This window comes from Phalacrocorax carbo, chromosome Z, assembly GCF_963921805.1.
Source record: "Phalacrocorax carbo chromosome Z, bPhaCar2.1, whole genome shotgun sequence".
Classification (NCBI taxonomy): Eukaryota; Metazoa; Chordata; class Aves; order Suliformes; family Phalacrocoracidae; genus Phalacrocorax; species Phalacrocorax carbo.
The window spans coordinates 40,892,972-40,913,647 of record NC_087548.1 but is presented as its reverse complement, the minus strand read 5'-3'; the positions used below and the strand labels follow the sequence as shown (position 1 = coordinate 40,913,647).

General features: G+C 43.0%; 1 protein-coding gene across 3 annotated transcripts in view; it reads right to left on the bottom strand.

Annotated features, from left to right (window-relative positions):
- Positions 1-4,734: 4,734 nt before the first annotated feature.
- Positions 4,735-20,676, bottom strand: part of APBA1 (amyloid beta precursor protein binding family A member 1) — a 115,911-nt gene continuing 99,969 nt past the window's right edge. For all 3 annotated transcript variants that reach the window (XM_064438269.1, XM_064438271.1, XM_064438270.1), the window contains 3 exons: positions 10,697-10,816; positions 9,905-10,045; positions 4,735-8,510 (listed from right to left, as the gene is read on the bottom strand). In XM_064438269.1, coding sequence (XP_064294339.1) covers positions 8,439-8,510; positions 9,905-10,045; positions 10,697-10,816 — 333 coding nt within the window. In that variant the 3' untranslated portion in view covers positions 4,735-8,438. The remainder of the gene's footprint in view (positions 8,511-9,904; positions 10,046-10,696; positions 10,817-20,676) is intronic.

Sequence of the window (20,676 nt, the reverse complement as noted above, 5' to 3'; positions counted from 1 at the left end):
GTGTTTCAGATAACAGGAGAGAAAAAAACCTGATTTCAGTAAATTGCCTGCTTGCCATAGCTCTTAAGTTCTAATTGAGCAGGTAATTACTCCAGGACGAGTGCCACAATTATTTATAAAACCTATCAATCAAGTTATTAACCCAGGTCAGCTGTTTCCTTAGTGACCTGCACAAATCATGACATGCTTTTTTCAGCAGTTCATGCTTTAATAGATGCTAAGAAAAACAATGTGGCAACAGCAGCTGCCACTAGAGGAAAAGATTAAAAATATACATATTCTGAGTCATCAACTTTTCTGAACAATACTCACCTTTCTGTTGTCAGAGGCTTTACCAGAAAATCCTCTTCTGTCCCAGAGGAGTGTTTCAGAGAGCTGATAGCCAGGTCTATGCCCAGGGTGCAATACAGGTAACCAGTCTCACCTTATATGGAGAATGTACAAGCTGAGGCACATTATGCCAGGCTAGGAGCCTATCTGTTCTCCATGTACCTCACATAACATACCTGCAAATTCTGTAGCTGAATCAGTGTGTAAAAATAATACTGGCATCCCCATATTTCTTGGAGACTAGCCTGAACAGCAAGCAGGCTAATTTCTGTAGCCAGGCTGTGCTTTATTCCACACCAGTGACTTGACAACCTTACTGTCTATGGCCTGAAGAGGCAGGTCCTTGCTATGTATCATTCAGGACTCTGTTTTGCCCGCTAGTGCCCAACCCCTTCAGTCACTACACCTAATACGTCACCTTGACTGCTGTGAATTTACAGCCTGTCCCACGTGCCACTATGACTGTGGCACACCAACCCAGAAAAGATTAAATACCTTCTAGCTAGGAAGCAAATCTACTGCAAAATAATGCAGTAGGTTTCCAAGATACAAGTATGTTCCTCTACAAGTATTGGAAAAATACCATTGCAAGTTTTGAAAAAATGAGTTACCCATCTACACAAAGAACGTAGCAAGTTTTAATTTCTCTTCAGGCACTGAACGGCATGGTAGCATAGCCAGTTTCTTTTCCTGAGCCATCACTAGCAGCTCAGTAAGAGCTAATGTAAAGGACATTTACCACACAATGCTATTTTAACAAGTTCAAACCATGCAAAGATTTCGTTGAGCTACAAGGTGTCTAGTGGCGGACTTTAATCCTCACAGTTCCACTGACAGTGCAGCCCTCAGCAACAGAATAATAATTTTCCTTTCCTAAAGTGTTTTTTATCCATCATGGAAAAGTTTATGCAATACTCTTCATCAGAACCAGTCTTCCACCAGCAGCTGTTTTTGTTTTAAACTACCAGCTTTATGAACCATCATAGATTCAAAAGAAAGAATTCTCACACCCATGCCCATTTGCAAACGTGGCCTTATTTCCTGTCCAGGCAGCCTTCAGAATGAATAAAAAAGTCTTCTTTCATCAACAGCACTGTCTCACACACAGATGCCTTCACCATTCCTCCTGCAACTCCCACCCAATGGAAAAGACACCCGTCAGAGCAGTGGGAGAGGTGCTGTCCTCTTAGTCCCACGTTCTCATTCTAAAACGGGGGGCACATAACTCAGTGCAATCTGTCATAGTGTCTCTTTTCCCACTGCTGCCAGGGTACATCCTCTAAAATTCCATGGTCTTGCCTGAAAACGCCTTTCTGGAGAAGGAGCAGCATACACATCTTGCTCAGTGAGGAAATTCATAGAAGCCATGGAAGGTGCTGTACGGGATGGAACAGGGAGGAAAGGCAGAGTACATGCAGACTGTGACAGGTTAAAGGTGGTAGGAAGAAGCATCAGAAGTGATAAGTGGATGCTTATCATAAGCATAAGCATGAAAGTCAGACTTAACGTGAAAAAAAAATCTATACCTGGTTGCAGTTTACTTTTCTGGAATTCATTTGTCTTTCCCCTAGTCCCTCTACTCCTATACAGACAAGCACACAGACTATCAGAAATGACAGGGTGGTGGAGGGAGAGGTAACAAGCCCATTATCCAATTGCTTAGGCTTCAGAGACATTTTTCTGCCATCTTTATTTGCTCATTGGCAAAATCATCTAGTGGGGAAAAAAATCTGCTGTGAAAACATGACACTTAGCATCTAAGTGATATGTTGCCTGGCTGAGCTGGAATGTAAACGTTTAAAATGGATGCTAGGTTTCAAGGGAGAGCAGTCATGCCAGCTGGTCAGTGGCAGAGAAAATGAGGGTATCCAAAGACATTGTCCTGGAGAAGGGAAAAAATGTCCCTTCTAGAGTGTTCTACAGAAAAAGAGGTAGTTAGGATTGACATTTACAGGAACAATCAACCTGTCGGAGAACGAACCACAGCTCCCTTCTGATATGTGCTGCAGTTACTTACCTTGCACTAGGTCTGAGAAGCATCTCTTAATTAACATGCTGTTAAAATTCTTTGGTTTCCTAAGAATTGCTGCTGCCCTCCCTCAAAAAAGCCAGCATGCAGGTTCATGGATAATGTGCTTATACATAATTCTGTTTGCTAAATGTATACATACACCTTATTCTGTACACCAAGCTCATCAATATCTAACAGTTTCTCTAACAAACTATGACTTCTATATACAACTTAGGACCTACAGTCACACTTCATTGTGAAGGCCAATGAAATCACTGTTCAGTGGCTGTCACATTGGTGAAAAGCTGGGAAGAAAAATCTGCCAGGATGCACATTCACAATCTGTGCGCGTTATGTGCCACCTGATTTGAAGTTACAAAACAGGAATATTTTCTTGGCTCTGAAGTTTGGTAACCTGTGTGGCTACAGGGTATGACTATACACCATTCTTGTGGAAGCAGCTGTCAAAGGCAGTATTGAAGAACTTTGCAAATTATCAGTACTATGGTTTAAATTAAAAGCTCGAGTCACAAAATGCAGACCTTCAGATACAAAGCAGGCTTTCAGTGAAAACTGGTATTCAGAGTTCTATCACTATCATTTATAAAAGAAGGTTGTTAATTTGCAAACTGTAATTAAAATACAAACTGTCCGAAAGAAGTTCTCTTTCAGCTCAGTGAGTTTCCTCACTTAATAGTAGGACATTACTCTTGCCTTACCGACAGACCAAAACCCAAACTCCAAAGCATGTGTTTTGCAACAGGAGGTGCTGGTTTGTTATCACGACAGTAAGAAAGGCACTCTGACTCTGTAAAGTCTTGTCTAAAATGCTGTTTATTACAGCTAATGCTATAAAGAAAGAGGAGAGCATAGATAATTTTATATCCCTTCAGATGCTGGGGACCCTAAGTTGTGCAGCACCAAACGGGCCTATGACCAGGGCGCAACAAGTTGTGTAGATCCCACCCACACAGCGGCTACCCCATTTTGGACACTTGAGCTATTACAAGATCTTCTTAGAAGGAAACAACCCCTTTCATCACTTCTACTGTCAAACAAAAATGATGTTCACATGTGAACTTCTTGCTACACTTCTAGACAAAGGGAAGGACACACACGTGGTGTCATCACTAGTACCCAGTGGGGGCTGCCTGCAGGCCCCTCTCCTATAATCAACTAGCTAAACTTATGCTGTGGCCAAGGGATATCCCTGAAGGCCACACTGTACAAGAAGTAGCACAGAGCAGCACAGCACAAGCCTGGCATGCTCAGCTTAACTGATGTGTGGATCACCCACTCCTCCATGTACAATGTTATTCAGGTCAGGAGTGCTACCACGTGTTCCCACACCGAACATTTATTTAAATCACAATCCCAGTCCTGTTCACAAACACTGTTAGTCCCCACATGGAGTATCAGCAGCACCTCTCCAGCCTGCAAGGCACTACAGGATGCTGGAACTGGGGTGGGGTCTGCTCTGCTCGTCCTCCCAGTGTGGATCCAAACCATTAAAAAGCTGGAAGTGAGGGCAAGAAAAATGTCCCCTGTTAAGACAGCAAATCTGTGAGATCCATACTGCTAAAGGAAAAGTCAGACTTAGGTTTATCCACTGAAAGGAAAAAAAAGTTTGTAATATAGAAAAGGAATGTAAAGTTTTAATAAGAACAGTAATAAACAGGAGGATGGAGGGTGGCACGCAGGGAAACACAGAAAGCAACTTCAGCCTGTCTGCTGCACCATTCACCAAAGACTTCACAAGTTCTCCCGTCTATCATTTAAGCAAATACAGTGATATACTTCATTCTCCCACATTGGCAATATTTGTATTTCATGTTATGAACAGCCACTCAGTGGCTGAAGGCCCACGTTTAGTTTTCTTCTGAATCAGCCGTGGAGTATGTTTTTATTTCTGTAGTTTCAAAGTACTCATGACAACGTATGAAGCACAGAAAATACTAAGAAGCCTCACCTGAAAAAATGCTCCTTTGTTGGCTTTTGCTGGTTAACTTTCAAATACCATCATGTTTTTCATAATCAATCTTTCATTATACAAATACTTTTTAACCTTAGCACAGGCAGTTCCAGGATTTATTCTAAGGACAGATATATTACAATTCTACTTTTTATTTATTCAAATGGTATTAGCTCTTTAAGAATAAACCATGCTAATGACCTTTGAAGAAAAACAGTAGTTTCAGAAATGACAGTTAAGTGTAGAGGATTTTTAGCAAGGCCTCATTTATGAAAAAAGCATATTTAAAGTTATTTAGACAATGAAGTAATATTTTTGTCACATAAAAGGCATCCTGAAATAACATTCTTGGAAGATTCTAACATGGTGACATGTCACATGGTAAAGCTGAGATGCAACCTTAAATAAGGAATCAGCTTCATTTAGGAGCTCTAGTGCCGTTTATTACCTGAAAATAATGCTGTTTTAAAAATAAAGTTAATAGCATTGGTTCACATCTGCAGAAACACATACAGCATTACTCCAGACTAAGTTGCAAAAGAGAAGTTTGGACACATTCATGCATTCAGTATTGGCAAGCCAAACCCCAGACCAGTATGAGCAAACTCTCAGCCTTGTCTGACGTATTTTTGTTCTGTTGTTTTATTGTTGCAAATCTTACAGACATTAGCGCTCTGTTAAATAAATGAATGTAGCACAGTAAATACATCACAACAAAATAGCTGGCCAGAAATCCTCCCTCCTGCCCCACCCAAACCAAAAAGCCCACTCCTCTCCCCGCTGCCCTCCCCCCCCAAATCAAACCCTGGCAGCTTCATTACAGAGTTCAGAAACCTGTGGCAAAAAACATCAGAGGAATTACATTCAGTAGATGTGCAGTGTCAACATTCCAGGCTCACATATATTTTTATATATATTTATATTTATATATAGAGATCATGAAATGTTTACAAAGAACAATATTGTTACAAATACAATACTATACTTTTCCCAATGCTTTACAATAATTTCTATTCACCCTCTTTACAGAACAATAGTACAACTTCATAGTCTAGGTACTGCGCTAAATATGTACAAGAGATCTCAACCACACTGCTGTCTTCAGAAATACATTGCATTTAGAAAACAAGGAAAGCAAGCAAACCTGGAAATCCCAATTGAGTCTCAAATTCAAACAAGATTCAAAACAAATTTATGAAACTTGCCAGTTAAAAAAAAACATAAAGGATGTTTCATCCTTAACGTAAACACTGAAGAGTTAATTAGACTGTATGAAGCAGCAAGGATGAAAAAGAATTCAGGTCTGTCACTGAAGAAGGAATGTAAACCAGGAGTTTGTTCTTTTGAATCTGTTAAAAATTCACATATGTAACCTGACACACTGCTGCAACTGTCTAGAAAACTGCCAGCTCTCCCTTTCAAGCTCCCTTTTCTTGAAACTCTTTCCCTTTACGAAGTAAAATGGGAGTGTTACAAGACTGTTAGCAGTGTGCACACACTATGGACCTCCCAGTTTAGAAATGTTATGCACACGCTGTAATTGAAAAAAAAAGATTTTTTGCTAGACACTGATCCTGCAAGCATTCACTTGCTTAATGTTAACCATCAATTTACCATGAACTGTTCAAGCACTCAAGTGCCAGTAACTTCATAGAATCTTGGCTGCAAGATTTTCAAAGAAACAGTTGTTTCATCCCCAAATAAATTTGTATGTTCAGGTCTTCATCATCTCCCAGTGAAGTGTGTTGAAGACCCCACCACATGAGTTGGACAGAACCACAGAAACCAAGTGAAGCTGAGGGTGTAAACGTAGCATGAGCCAGAAGCATAACTGTTTCTTCAAGAGTTCACTGAGATTCCTCAGGCAATTTATGGAAAGGCTGCACTGTATATAATCTTCTAAATTGTACATGGTTATATATCATATTTACATATATTACTATATATACGGAAAGTTCTGGAAAAAAGTTGAGATGATCATAAAACAGATGCCTCCAGTTAAACACTATACTCACAATCCATTCACTATCTAGTTGCATCAGTCAGGTAGCAGAAGTAAGTACTAACCTGGAATACTACCACTGCGCTCTTGTGCAATCTGCTATTCTGGAGATTAGGATTAAATTATATAACAACAAGAACTGCAGTAAAATTAATTCATTATACATTAATCTCAACACTAAAACATATTCACTTACAAAATAGTTTATGCACCACTTCATTATCTCCCTTAAATATTTACTGCCCACTGAAATACAAAGTTTATTCTCTACCTGTGATCCCCCCATGGATATCCATGATTTCTGAAAGCCAAAAATGGATCTCTGGCAGGAGTGCTCAATAGCTTTCGGCAATGTTTCCACCAAGTGTGTGTATGCACGTACACATCCACAGATCCACTTCCACAAATCCCCATAGCAATGCCGAGGTATCCTTACTGGACTGCCAACAACGCTTACATTGAGCAGTCCACCCCACAATAATTGAGGAACAAGTGACGATGACCAACGGCACATTTGAAAGGCAGAAGTGGTGTGTGACTGTGTGTGGCCTGCTCTTGTTTTCATCTCACTGAGCCTTTCTATCACAGTAACACACAGCAGAAACTGTTTCTTTAAAAGAAATCAACATATTAGCCTGGACTAAATGCATCGTTCAATTTCAGCATAAACATCAGTATACAGTCCCAGTAAAAAGTAACTACAGAAAATGGAGAATTTTCCTCTCACAAGGAACAAAAGCCACTGATTCTTTTTTCCCCTCTTAAAAAAAAACCAACCAACCCAACCCCTTTTCCCCCTTTTGACTCTAGCATGCAAATTAGAGGCCAGTCAAATCCTAGATTTCATATATCCCTACAGTTTATCATCTTCATACAAGTGCATATAGTATACGCATATCTCCTTTAAGTGCCATACATATGGAAAAAAATCACAAGTTAAATTATATAACAAAATAAATAAGTTTATTCCCACCTCATCTCTTCCGCTGTTATCTATATCACGAACTAAAGTAAAGTCAATAAAATTAGACAGGTCTTTGGACAAAAATATATGTTAAAATTGGCTCAGAGAACAAAATTACTTAGAATAGTCTGCAGATCTCTTATATTCAAACTTCATAAATAGCAAGCACAATTTAAAAAATATCTATATACACTGATGCACATGGCTGTGTGCACCAAATTCAGAATTAAGAGCCTAGAAAAAGTGTAGGTATTCAGGAAAGCCCCATACTATTTCTCTTGTAGATATTTAAAGATCCTCACCCCCTCCTTTAACCTCTAAAATAGGAAAGGGACTATAAAAGACATGTTACATTAAAACAAAGTAGAATAAAACAGAGAGTTAGAAACCTATGGGCAGAGTAGGGGAGGCAGCTGTAAAAAAAAAGCCTCCCAATTACTCTAAGTAATGCAAGTGTAACATGTTTCCACAACTCACAAAAGTGCCTTTCGAGGTCCTACTGTCACAAAGAATGGATGACAGAGGGGAATTAAAAGGTGTGTATTTGGACAGTCCATTTTATAACAACAGCATTTACTGAGTCTTCATAAGCAGGTAGTTCTTCTTGAGGGCAAAACTATCCTTTTAGTATTTTACTTTCCCTACAGACATAAACCTTTAACACTGAGCTTAGTGCCTGTGGGAAAATAGGGCAAGAAAAGCAGAGTCACATGCAGGATGTCCAAGAGAACACTTTGCACCCTATACTTTTATCCGTTTGGTAAACACATCTTGCATTCAGCAACACTTAATTTACTCAGTTTGTCAAATTATAGTCACAAAAATAAAATCAATTATGTAGCATGAAGCAGAGTCAATCTTCTTTGTGAATCCTGCTGTGAACAATGCTGCTGTTACTTTCCTGTTTTGCCTGTGGAACTGCATGAAGTTTCACTTGTGAAAAGGTGTAACCAAAATAGTCCCCTTCCCAAAATAAAGGAAAATGGCGGGGAGAAGAGGAAAAAGGTAGGGAGGAGAAAAAGACAGTGTGTTTGTGTCTGTGAAGGGGAGAGAGAGAGAAAAAGGAACATCTCTGCAGACACAGAAATGCAGCACTATAGAGACAAGCACTAATGAGGAAAACAGCCTCCATGCACATTGTGACAGTGAGGTGTTGGCTTTAGATGTAAACTGGTTGCTCTTGTGCAGTCAACAGTCTGTACATGGCAGCTGGCATAGTCTTCATATGAATCTAGAGGAAATACGACAAGTTAGTCAATGTTCCTAACACGCATACTACAACAGTGCATCGATGAAGGAACTAGCTAAGGTGATACACAATAGAAGAGAAAGGTAAAACCTGAGAGTTTTCATACCCTTATTAAAATATTGGAGGTGGTGATTTTATAAAACAGTATCTTTAATATCCGTTAACCATCTAAAGTTGTGGACGCTTAATTTTTTCAGATTAGGATTTTTCTAAAACATAGGAGAACTACGGCTAAATAATAAAAGAAATGGTGTGTTGGCTTGCTCTCACTTCCACTTTTTTGATTTGAACAGCAACAAGTTAATAGAGGTAGAATCACAGAGTTATGGAGCATTTTGAGTTGGAAGGGACCTTTGAAGATCATCTAGTCCAAACCACCCTGCTGCAGGCAGGGACATCTTTCAGTAGATCAGGTTTCTCAGAGCCCTGTCCAACCTGACCTTGAACACTTCCAGGGATGGGGCATACTCAGCTTCAATGGGCAACCTGTTCCTGTGCCTCACCACCTTAATGTGAAAAATATTTTCCTTATGCCCAATCTAAATCTACCCTCTTTCAGTTTAAAACCGTTGCCCCTTGTCCTGTCAGTACAGAACCTGCTAAGAAGTCTCTTTTCCGTCTTTCTGGGAAGCCCCGTTAGTATATTTAAAGGCTGCTATAAGGTCCCCCCACTGCCTTCTCTTCTCCAGGCTGAACAACCCCAGCTCTCTCAGCCTGTCCTCGTAGGAGAGGTGCTCCAGCCCTCGGATTATTTTTGTGGCCCTCCTCTGGACCCGCTCCAACAGGTCTCTGTTGTTCCTGTGCTGGGGACCCCAGAGCTGGATGCAGCACTCCCAGGGTCTCACCAGAGCAGGGTAGAGGGGCAGAATCACTGCCCTCAATCTGCTGGCCACACTTCTTGTTATGCAGCCCAGGATCCAACAGGCTTTCTGGGATGTGAGTGCACATTGCCAGCTCCTGTCCAGCTTTTCATCTACCAGTATCCCTAAGTCCTTCTCTGCAGGTCTGCTCTCAATCCATTCACCCTCCAACCTTTATTCATACTGGGAGTTGTCCTGACCCAGGTGCAGGACCTTGCACTTGGCCTTGTTGAACTTCATTAGGGTTACATGGGCCCTCTTTTCAAGCTTGTCAAGGTCTCTCTAATGGCATCCCTTTCCTCGAGCTTAGCAACTGCACCACTGAGCTTGGTGTCTTCTGCAAACTTGCTGAGGGTGCACTCGATCCCACTGTCTGTATCATTGACAAAGATATTAGAAACTAGTGGTCCCAGTGTGGTCTTCTGAGGGACACCAGTTGTTACTGGTTTCCACTGGCTGTTACTGGTAACAACGACAAACTATGTTATATTGCCTAGTCACATCGCCTGCTCTTACCTCACCAACAGCATTTGAGAGAATGTGAACAATTTTCTCATGGGGTGTTGCTACAACACTCTGTCCATTGATTTCAATGATCCGATGGCCGACACGCACACCTCCTCGCTCTGCTATACCTCCTCTCATAAGGCTACAGATCTGGAGGGAAAGGACAAATTTATCAGGGGCTGGATAAGGAACAGAGGCTTTAGGTTACCTGTTTTTACCTGTAAACTGTATATCAGCATTTAAACAGAGGTTTGCAACAAATTCTAAAATGTAATCCATCGCTGATTCAAAGTAAAATTTGTTAGTGACAATTAACTACTGGATATTCTTTTCCAAGAGCCAAACAAACTGTCAGAAAAGGCTGTTCGTCTTGTACGTCACATGCTGTGGTTTGGAAATTTAAGAGTGTATGAAGGACCACAGTTCAACAATGTTCAAGATGCAGATGCCTTACAGCAAAAGAGGATGATGGACAGCCTTTTTCTTTTGAGATTATGCAGTGGCTTAGTTAGAGATGCAGATTGAAAGCTGCCTCTGCTACACAGTTTTGTTTCTCTACCCTAAAACAGCTTTTCTATTCCTCTGGCTGACTTCAAAGTTGTGAAGCAAGTAGAGTCAAAGACAAAAAACAACTCTGATTAACTCAGCTTTTGTAACTTAGACTTAACACAGGGACAATGTCCTGCTTGCTGTAAGGGAGAAAATGGCAACTTCCCTCTTCCCACACTGAAACTGAACCGCAAAGGGCTAAGAAGTTTCATGTATATTAAAGCTTAACTAGAGAGTGTGGAAGCTACTTACAATCCCATTCTGCACACTGAAGCCCAACTGATATCTGAGGTCTGGTCTCCTGATCAAGACTGTGGTGACTGGAGGACACCTAACTATGTTCAGTTTAACCCGGGCCTGGTTTTTCAAACCCTGCAAAAAGAAATCACCATGAAAAATGCTGGCAAAGGCAAAGTGAAACATTTAACATAAGCATTGTGGGGGCAAAGAAGGGTGTTAAAATATTGACATGGGAACAGCCCTGAATAACCAGCTGTTTTTATGCATTGTAACACAATCTGATCACTGAATGCCAGACAAAAGCACCCGAATATGCAGTGAAATTCATGATAAAATATTAAATTTTTCTTGCCCAGAAGCTGACACAGTTGTTTTAAGAAAACTAGCTTCCTGTTGGCAATTTCTTCATTTCATAATACAAATCATGTATAAAAAGAATATTAAACAGGTCTATGCAGCTCACCAAAAAAGCCGTAAACTGTGGATGGGAAATAAAATTGCAAGTAGATAAGATAGTTACAAATAAGTGGCTTCCACAATGGGATATGTTCAATTCTGTCAAGCAAACGGCAGGTCCTGTTCATATTATTCTTATATAAGCAGTGCTCCTAATTTCCATTCCTCCTCCCTTCTAAATTAGTTATATCACATTCATCATTAACTCCTTGCTACCACAAAAAAATTGGAGGGAAATTTATTTTTACTGTCAGGCTGGTAAAACACTAGAACAGATTACCCAGACAGGTGTGGGGTATCCAATCTTGGAGTTATTTAAACCCTAGTGGGCACAGCCCTGAGCAACCTGCTCTACTTTGAACTGAAGTGTTGGTCTAGACCAGCTTCAGTGGTGACTGCCAGCCTTGGAGACTCTCTGATTGTGAAAACTCTCTGTGAAAACTCAAATGTAAAAACGCAGATAACTGCAATCTGACCCCTTGTACAACTTCAAGTATTCAGAGCTCTTGGGGATTGTTAAGATATATTTCTGAAATGCTTCATTCACACAAAGGATTAGCCATAAATAAACATAACTAAAATCCACATCAAGTAAGAAATGCCTTATAAAGAATACAGCAACTTCCACCTTACTCAACACAACACCTACCAACCCCAGTATCTACTTAAGAAGTCCTTTTATCTGTACAAGTGAAATCTGGGTCCCATTGCAACTAACAGGTGTCTGACACTGACTTCAAATGGTTAATTCTGAAAAATAATTTCTACTGTAGCTAAGGTAATACACTGAATTCACAGAATCATAGAATCGTTAAGGTTGGAAAAGACCGCTAAGATCATTGAGTCCAACCACTAAACTATCACTGCCAAGTCTACCACTAAACCATATCCTCAAGCACCACATCTACCCTTCCCTTAAATACCTCCAGGGATGGAGACTCAACCACCTCCCTGGGCAGCCTGTTCCAATGTTTGACAACACTTTCGGTGAAGAATTTTTTCCTAATATCCAACCTAAACTTCCCCTGGCGCAGCTTGAGGCCATTTCCTCTCATCCTATTGCTTGTTAGTAGGGAGAAGAGACCAACCCCTGCCTCCTTTCAGGCAGTTGTAGAGAGCAATAAGGTCTCCCCTCAGCCTCCTCCAGGCTAAACAATCCCAGCTCCCTCAGCTGCTCCTCACAAGACTTGTTTGCTAGGCCCTTCACCAGCTTCGTTGCCCTTCTCTGGACATGCTCCAGCAACTCAATATCCTTCTTGTCCTGAGGGGCCCAAAACTGAACACAGTACACAAGGTGCGGCCTCACCAGTGCTGAGTACAGGGGCACGATCACTTCCCTACTCCTGCCAGCCACACTATTCCTGATACAAGCCAGGATGCCATTGGCCTTCTTGGCTGCCTGAGCACACTGCTGGCTCATGTTCAGCTGGCTGTCGACCAACGCCCCCAGGTCCTTTTCCTCCAGGCAGCTCTCCAGCCACTTCTCCCCCAGCCTGTAGCATTGCATGGGGTTGTTGTGACCCAAGTGCAGGACCCGGCACTTAGCCTTGTTGAATCTCATACCGTTGGCTCTGGCCCAATGATCCAGCCTGTCCAGGTCCCTCTGCAGAGCTGTCCTACCCTTCAGCAGATCAACACTCCTGCCCATCTTGGTGTCATCTGCAAACCTACTGAAGGCGCACTCAATCCCCTCATCCATATCATCAGTGAAGATATTGAACAGGACCAGCCCCGACACTGAGCCCTGGGGAACACTACTTGTGACTGGCCGCCAACTGGATTTGACTCCATTCACCACAACTCTCTGGGCTCGGCCATCCAGCCAGTTTTTAACCCAGCGCAGAGAGCACTTGTCCAAGCCGTGAGCAGCCAGCTTCTCCAGGAGAATGCTGTGGGAGACAGTGTCAAAGGCCTTACGAAAGTCCAAGTAGACAACATCCACAGCCTTCCCCTCATCCACTAAGCGGGTCACCTTATCATAGAAGGAGACCAGGTTAGTGAGGTATGACCTCCCTTTCATAAACCCATGCTGGCTGAGCCCGATCCCTGGTTGTCCTGCACGTGCTGCATAATGGCTTTCAAGATGATCTGCTCCATGACCTTTCCTGGCACCAACGTCAGGCTGACAGGCTTGTAGTTCCCCGGATACTCCTTCTGACCCTTCTTGTAGAGGGGCATCACATTCGCTACTTTCCAGTCATCTGGGACCTCCCCGGTTGACCAGGACTGCTGGTGAATGATGGAGAGTGACCTGGCGAGCTCCTCTGCCAACTCCCTCAGTATCCTTGGGTGGATCCCATCCGGCCCCATGGACTTGTGAACATCCAGGTGAAGAAGCAGGTCAGTGACTGCCACCTTGTCAACAACTGGGACTTCATTCTGCACACTGTCTCCATCTCCCAGCACAGGGGCCTGACAACCCTGAGGATGACCAGTCTGACTATTAAAGACTGAGGCAAAGAAAACATTATGTACCTCAGCCTTCTCCCCATCTTTCATGGCAAGGTTACCTTCCACATCCAACAAAGGAGGGAGATTCTCCCTGGCCCTCCTTTTGTCACTGATAAGTTTATAAAAACATTTTTTGCTATTTTTAATGGTGGCGGCCAGTTTAAGTTCCAGCTGGGCCTTCGCCTTCCTGACCTTTTCCCTGCAAAACCTCACAACATCCTTGTAGACCTCCTGAGTCACCTGCCCCTTCTTCCAAAGGCGGTAAGCTCTCCTTTGTTTCTTGAGTTCCAGCCAAAGCTCACTATTCAGCCAAGCTGGTCTTCTCCCCCGCCTGCTTGACTTAAGAGCACATGGGGACGGCCTGCTCCTGCACCTTTGAGACTTCATTCTTTAATAACATCCAGCCTTGCTGGACTCCTTTGCCCTTCAGGACTGCCTCCCAAGGGACTCTGTTAACCAGTCTCCTTAACAATCCAAAGTCTGCCCAAACTTCTGAAGTTCAGGGTAGTGGTTTTGCTGACCCTCTTCCTTACTTCTCCAAGAATCAAGAACTCTATCATGTCATGGTCGCTGAGCCCAAGACAGCTTCCAACCACCACATCACCCACCAGGCCTTCTCTGTTCGTAAACAGCAGGTCCAGCGGGGCACCTCCCCTGGTTGGCTCGCATACCAGCTGCGTCAGGAAGTTATCTCCCACACACTCCAGGAACCTCCCAGACTGCTTTCTCTCTGCTGTGTTGTATTTCCACCAGATACCTGTTAAGTTGAAGTCTCCCACGAGAACTAGGGCTAGAGATTGAGAGACTTCAGCCAACTGCTTGTAGAGTACTTCATCTGTCTCCTCATCCTGGTTGGGTAGTCTATAACAGACTCCTACCAGGATATCTGCCTTACTGCCCTTCCCCCTGATCCTTACCTGTAAGCACTCAACCTTATCATTACCGTCGCTGAGTTCTAGACAGCCAAAACACTCTCTAACATACAAGGCTACCCCTCCACCTCTCCTTCCTTGCCTGTCCCTTCTAAAGAACTTGTAGCCATCCATTGCAGCGCTCCAGTTGTGTGAGTCATCCCACCATGTTTCTGTGATGGCGACCACATCATAGTTTCTCTGGTGTGCAATGGTTTCCAGCTCCTCCTGTTTATTGCCCATGCTGCGTGCACTGGTGTAAATGCACTTCAGTTATCTATTGATCTCTTCTCCAACACAGGTATGCCAACCCTAGGCTCATTCCTAGCAAGCTTGGTTTCATCCCCTTCCCGCTTCGTACCTAGTTTAAAGCTCTCTCGATGAGGCCTCCTAACTCCTGAGCCAGAATCCCTTTCCCCCTTTGTGACAGGTGAACCCCATCTGTCTCCAGCAGGCCTGGTGCCATGTAAACTGCCCCATGATAAAAAAAAAAAAATTCCACCGCTGGCACCAGCCTCTGAGCCATGTGTTAATGAGATGGGCCTCCCTGTTCCTTTCCATATGTCTCCCAGCTACCGATGAGATGGAGTGGAACACTACCTGCGCTCCTGGTCCTTCAAGTAATTGCCCCAGTTCTCTAAAGTCCCTTTTGATCGTCTTTGCCCCTCTCTCAGCTGCCTCATCACTGCTGACATGAACAAACACTAGCGGATAATAATTGGATCCTTTTGCTATCCTAGGGAGCTTCCTGGTAATATCTTTTATTCTTGCCCCAGGGAGGCAGCAGACTTCCCTATGGGATGGGTCCAGTCAGCATATCGGGCCCTCTGTTCCCCTCAGAAGGGAGTCGCCTACGACGATTACCCTTCTTTTTTATTTACTAGTGGCCATTGTAATGCGTGGGGCTGACTGGTTCCCTCCAGTCAACCCCTTGGGTGGATCACTGTCTGTATCTTCATACTCCTGGCCCTCGGGTTCCAGAGCCTCATACCTATTTTGTAAGGGCACCTGGGGGGGCAAAATCGGCCGGGAGAGGATTCGCCTACTGTGCCGAGCAGGGATCTGCATCCATCCTCCTCCGTCTCTTGTGTTGCCTCCCTCTGCCTTGCGGCACGAGGGCACAGGAACCACTCCTTCTCTTGATGCTTCTATCTGGTGTGCTTGTCTCAGGGATGGCAGGGAGTGGCTCCACCAGTCTATCTCCCTCTCACACTCCCTGATACTCCTCAGTATCTACATCCAGTTTACTGCTGCTGATTGTGTTGAGCTAAACTCCAGACTCAGCAGTGACTTGAATAACTAGACTGGCATCCTGCCAGGGTGAACTACCTTAAAAGTCTGTTTTCTTGTCAGCACCTTAAACTAGATGCAGTCATCGCATAGGAAACAGCTGCCCTCACTTCCACACAGTGCTGAGCTCAGCTTGGCTCATTACTGGAAGTGGCTCCAAAAGAATGGGTGTGTGAACATAAAATGACAAAGCACATGGCTGTGGGAATTCCCTCTACCCCACTCTCTGCAGAAAGAAAGTCTGAACTCCATCTCTCCCATGACTATGGACCCATCCAGTCCAGTGAGGAGTTAGCAGCACACCACACATCCTCAAGGGCCTTTCATCTTCTATATGCAGGTGTTCACAACAACACACATCACAGAAGACAGGGACTAATCAACCTGTACTAAGCTGTGGGTACAATGTTTACCCAAAAGTCTGAGGGGCTTTTGCCTCAGCTGTCTAAATCCAGGAGGGGAGAAGTCATGCAGAGTACTGCAGACGCTCATTTCTGTGAGGAATTTAGGAGTGTAACTTCAGTCACCTGAGTTCACTCAGGTTACATGCCCTCAACAAGAGTTGATATTGCGCTCTTACTTTCCTTATAAATGGGTAAGTTATTTATATTTATTCCTTGAAAAAACGTAATGTGGTCCCCAACAAATAATTTCCTAATTTTGCAGAAAATGCATATATTTTGAAAGTGGATAATTTCCAGTATTATGCAGACTAGTAATATATGCTGATCAGAATCAAAATAAATGCATCATTTGACCAACTTATTTGCTTGTCTAGTCCCTGACTCTACTTGTGATAGTAGCCAGCACCAGATGCTTCTGAAAAAGATAGAAACAGTATAATACAGTTAGGGAATAACCACCACATACGGGAAGCTTCTTCTGAGCTCTGTCAGTTTGCAATTTGTTTATGGTCCATTAGTAGCAGAGATTGCATCCATAATACTGAAATTATCTTAATCGAAGTGCTTGCAATATATTCTTCTTATCTACATAATATTCTCATCTTTTCATAGGAGTCCTTACAGCATGCTAAAGAAATCTGAAATCCTGAGATATTTCTGCCACGTTTAAATGTGTGCTTAGATCATTCAGTGGTATATACACTTGTTACCAGACATGCTATATGAACAGCTCTAGATGTATGGTTATGAACAGCTGCAAACATACAGAGTATCTTCTCTTTAGAAAGACAAAAAAAAATGGCTAGCAGTTCCTACAGCAACAGCAATAAGTATCAGTGAGGAATAGAAGGGTCTGCAATTGCTGGAAACAGCAAAGCTGGTTGTTTCTTTTTTGAGAAACAGAGATGAGCACAATGAAATTCCACCTCAAAAGGCTCTGAAGCAGTGAAGCATAACTCATCACAGTTTTAGAAATAAAACTGATGTGGGATAGGAAACAAGTATGGTTAACATGAAAAGCCTGGATTTGCAGGGAAATTTGTTCCACTGAGGCTGGCACATATATATTTAATACAATTTTTTTTCCTTCCTTCCCAAATGAAGATTGTTTTTGCCATGTTTTTAGTAAGCCGCACTTCCAGGCTATCATTTCTACCCACTTCATCTAAAATGATTGGTTCAGTGACTTATGCATCTACTACTCATCAGAACTCAGCATTATTGTTTTTGGAAACCAGAATGGTAAGTCTTTATAGCAAACATCTTAGTTCAAGTATTAAGAAGCTAATCCATGGACAAAAAATAAAAATTTACTTTGTAAATGTACTTTGTAAATGCAAAATTTGCTTTGCAATTTAAAGAAGTACAAAATGCAAAAAACCATATTACATAATACAACTTGTTACCAGAGAGTTGCCTAAATAAATAAGTTTAACAGGCGTATACCTAGAAATTAGAGGATTTCTGTATAGTACACCACCAGCATTACATTATATGTTTACATGGTATGATACACAGGAGCTCTGAGGGGCTTTTTCAATAAATGAAAAGGTCCACATATCTTCATCTCAGACATTCCCTAGTATTGCAACTTTCCAGCTCTTGGAACTCTGATGTTTAAATACCTATTTTCCCTTTTATGCTACAGCTATGCTGTTTGGTTCTAGTTGACCTGCAAGCTTTTTGCAGTCACATACTTTTCTGGCAACTAGAAGAAAGCTTTTCCTATTAAAATATCCCATTTGGCCATGGAAAGAGAAGCATCACGCTTTCAAAAAATTTGTGCAAAGTTTCTACAGAGGATAAGTATGTCTTTAATTAAAAGTTTAGAAGTTTTAAATATAGCAATAAACAAACAAAAAAAGCATCAGCTCTATTTCAGCCTCCTCTAGGAGACCTTTAAACTGCTAATATGGCCTAGGACTATATTAGGCACCTGTGCCTCCATTTGTCACACAACATTTTAAGTGTCTGTGCTGCTTTTGGCTGGTATAGAGTTAATTCTCTTCACTGCAGCTGGTAAGGTGACAATGAAGCTGCTCGTAAGTGTTGCTAAGCAGTGCCTGTAGTACTCAGGGACCTTCCCAGCTTCCCATGCTTTGCCAGGTGGGCAAGAGGCTGGGGAGGGGGGGCACATCCCAGACAGCTGACCCCAACTGGCCAATGGGATGTTCCATACCATGTGATGCCAAGACTGATATCTTAACCAGGACAGTTAGCACACGGGCTGGGGGGTGGTTGTGGCTTAGGGACTGGTGGCATTGGGTTGGTGGGCAGTGAGTGGCTGCATCATGTGCTGTTGGTTTTGGTTGTTCATTCCCTCTTCCTGCCCTGGGTTCTGCCTCTCTTGTTATTCTCCTTTTCATTGCATTATTATTGTTGTTGTTATTATTATTGTTTTATTGTAATAATTAAACTGTTCTTATCTCAACCCACAAGAGGTAAGAACCCTTCTGGTTCTCTCCCCCATACTGCTGGTGGGGTAGTAAGAGAGTGGCTGTGTGGGGCTGCATTGCTGGCTAAACCACAACAGTCTCTTTTGGTGCCCAATGTGGGGCTTGATGGTTTGAGGTAATAACTGCTGCTGGTCACAGCATCGTGCTTTTGTTTTTGCAGTAGGTTTCAAAGATTGGCGTTTTGTTTAGTCTGCTGTGTTCTGCCTAAGAGATTTGTTATACAAACACTGGTTTTTAGCTTCATCTGGTATTTGAGTTTTCCGTTGGAACTGTTACTGTACTTTAGATACCACCTCATTGAGGCGATTAGCAATTATACCTCCTCCTCTGAGAGATTTTATATGGAGACAATACACTATGGTATTTTTGCTGCTTTCTTCTATGATGTCTCCACCTTTATTGCAACAACCTTTTGTATCTTGAACATTCTTGGGTATTTAAGATATATTTTTTGTTAGTTTTTGGGCATGTTGGTTTGGTTTTGGCCAAGGCTAGGAAGCAATTTAAGAATCTAATCCTGAGATCTGCCCCAAGGCTTGATAGTTACGAGTGGCAGGACACATGGGATAGCACGGGCAAACACCTAGGGCAGTGGGCACCCCCAATGTTTTGGAGTTTCACCCCTGAACAAGTGCAGAATCCTGAAAAACTAGTAGAAAGAGAAATACTAGGAGAAAGTATGTTGTTACCCTGGGAACTCCAGAGAGACACAGATCACTGCAACGTGCTGGGGCCTGGCCCATGAGTACTGAGCCCAGCTCAACAGTGTTCAGTGCTCCCAAGGGGAAGAGAAGGTCTCTGGATTGAAAGACAAAGTGACAGACACTGTGGCCACTCAAACCCCTAGGACAAGCACAGTGGCTACTCAAACCCCCATGACAGGCACTGCAGCTGAACCAGAAAATCAACCCATGCCAGTATCAGTTGCCCCCACGCACAAGAAGAAATCTTGGAAGCGGAATTCAACTCATTTAGAAAGGGATGATGGAAAAGTAGGGCCATCACGAGGAGAAGAGGAGGAATAAATGAAACAGAGACCACCCGATCTCTGTCACTGAGTGAGTTGTGAGATACGCAAAAAGCTTTTGGCCATCGTTCAGGTGAGCACATTGTCACCTGGCTGCTCCGATGCTGTGATAATGGGGCCAGCAGCCTGGAATTAGAGGGGAAGGAAGTCAAACAACTGGTATCCGCTTCTGGGGAAGGGGGCATTGACAAAGCAATTGGAAAAGGGACATAAGCCCTCAAGCCTCTGGAGGCAACTCCTGTCCAGAGTGAAGGAAAGGTATCCCTTCAAAGAAGTTGTTACATTTTGCCTAGGAAAATGGACAACCATGGAAAAAAGTATCCAGTACCTGAGGGAACTAGCCATGTTTGAGGTGATTTATGGTGACCTGGATGATCAACAGTCATCCAAAGATCCAGATAAAGCACAGAGCACACGACCCATGTGGCGGAAGTTTGTATCGAGCGCACCATCCTCATATGCAAACTCATTGGCAGTAATGTCCTGGAAAGATGCTGAGGCACCAACGGTGGTAGAGGTGATTAATAAACTCCAGGATTATGAAGCAAATATCTCTTCCTCCCTCCTCTTGGGTGTGGAGAAACTGTCCTGAGAGGTCCAGCAACTCAAAGAAGATATGTTAGCAATAAGTGTCCCTTTGCTCAAGAGAGAGGACATACACCACAGGCCACACTATAGTTCTACCTGCGTGATGCAGAGAGACAACATGAAGAGGTGGGACGGAAAACCTACTTCAAGCCTAGTGGCACAGGTATGTGTGCTGTAAGGAAGAACAATCACTCAGGGGTTCTTTGAAGAAAGCTGCTGCTCCAGTTTCCAGTGAGCAGGTCCCCAAACAGAGGGGTAGAAGTGCTGATTTTACTTCAGAGCTTAGGAGAGAGACTCTTGATTCATATTAACAGGAAGTGAGTTGTGAATGCCGTGATCAAGACTAGAGGGGCCCTGCCTCCAGCCAGGTGGAGGAAAGGGACAACTGGGTTTACTGGACTGTGTGGAT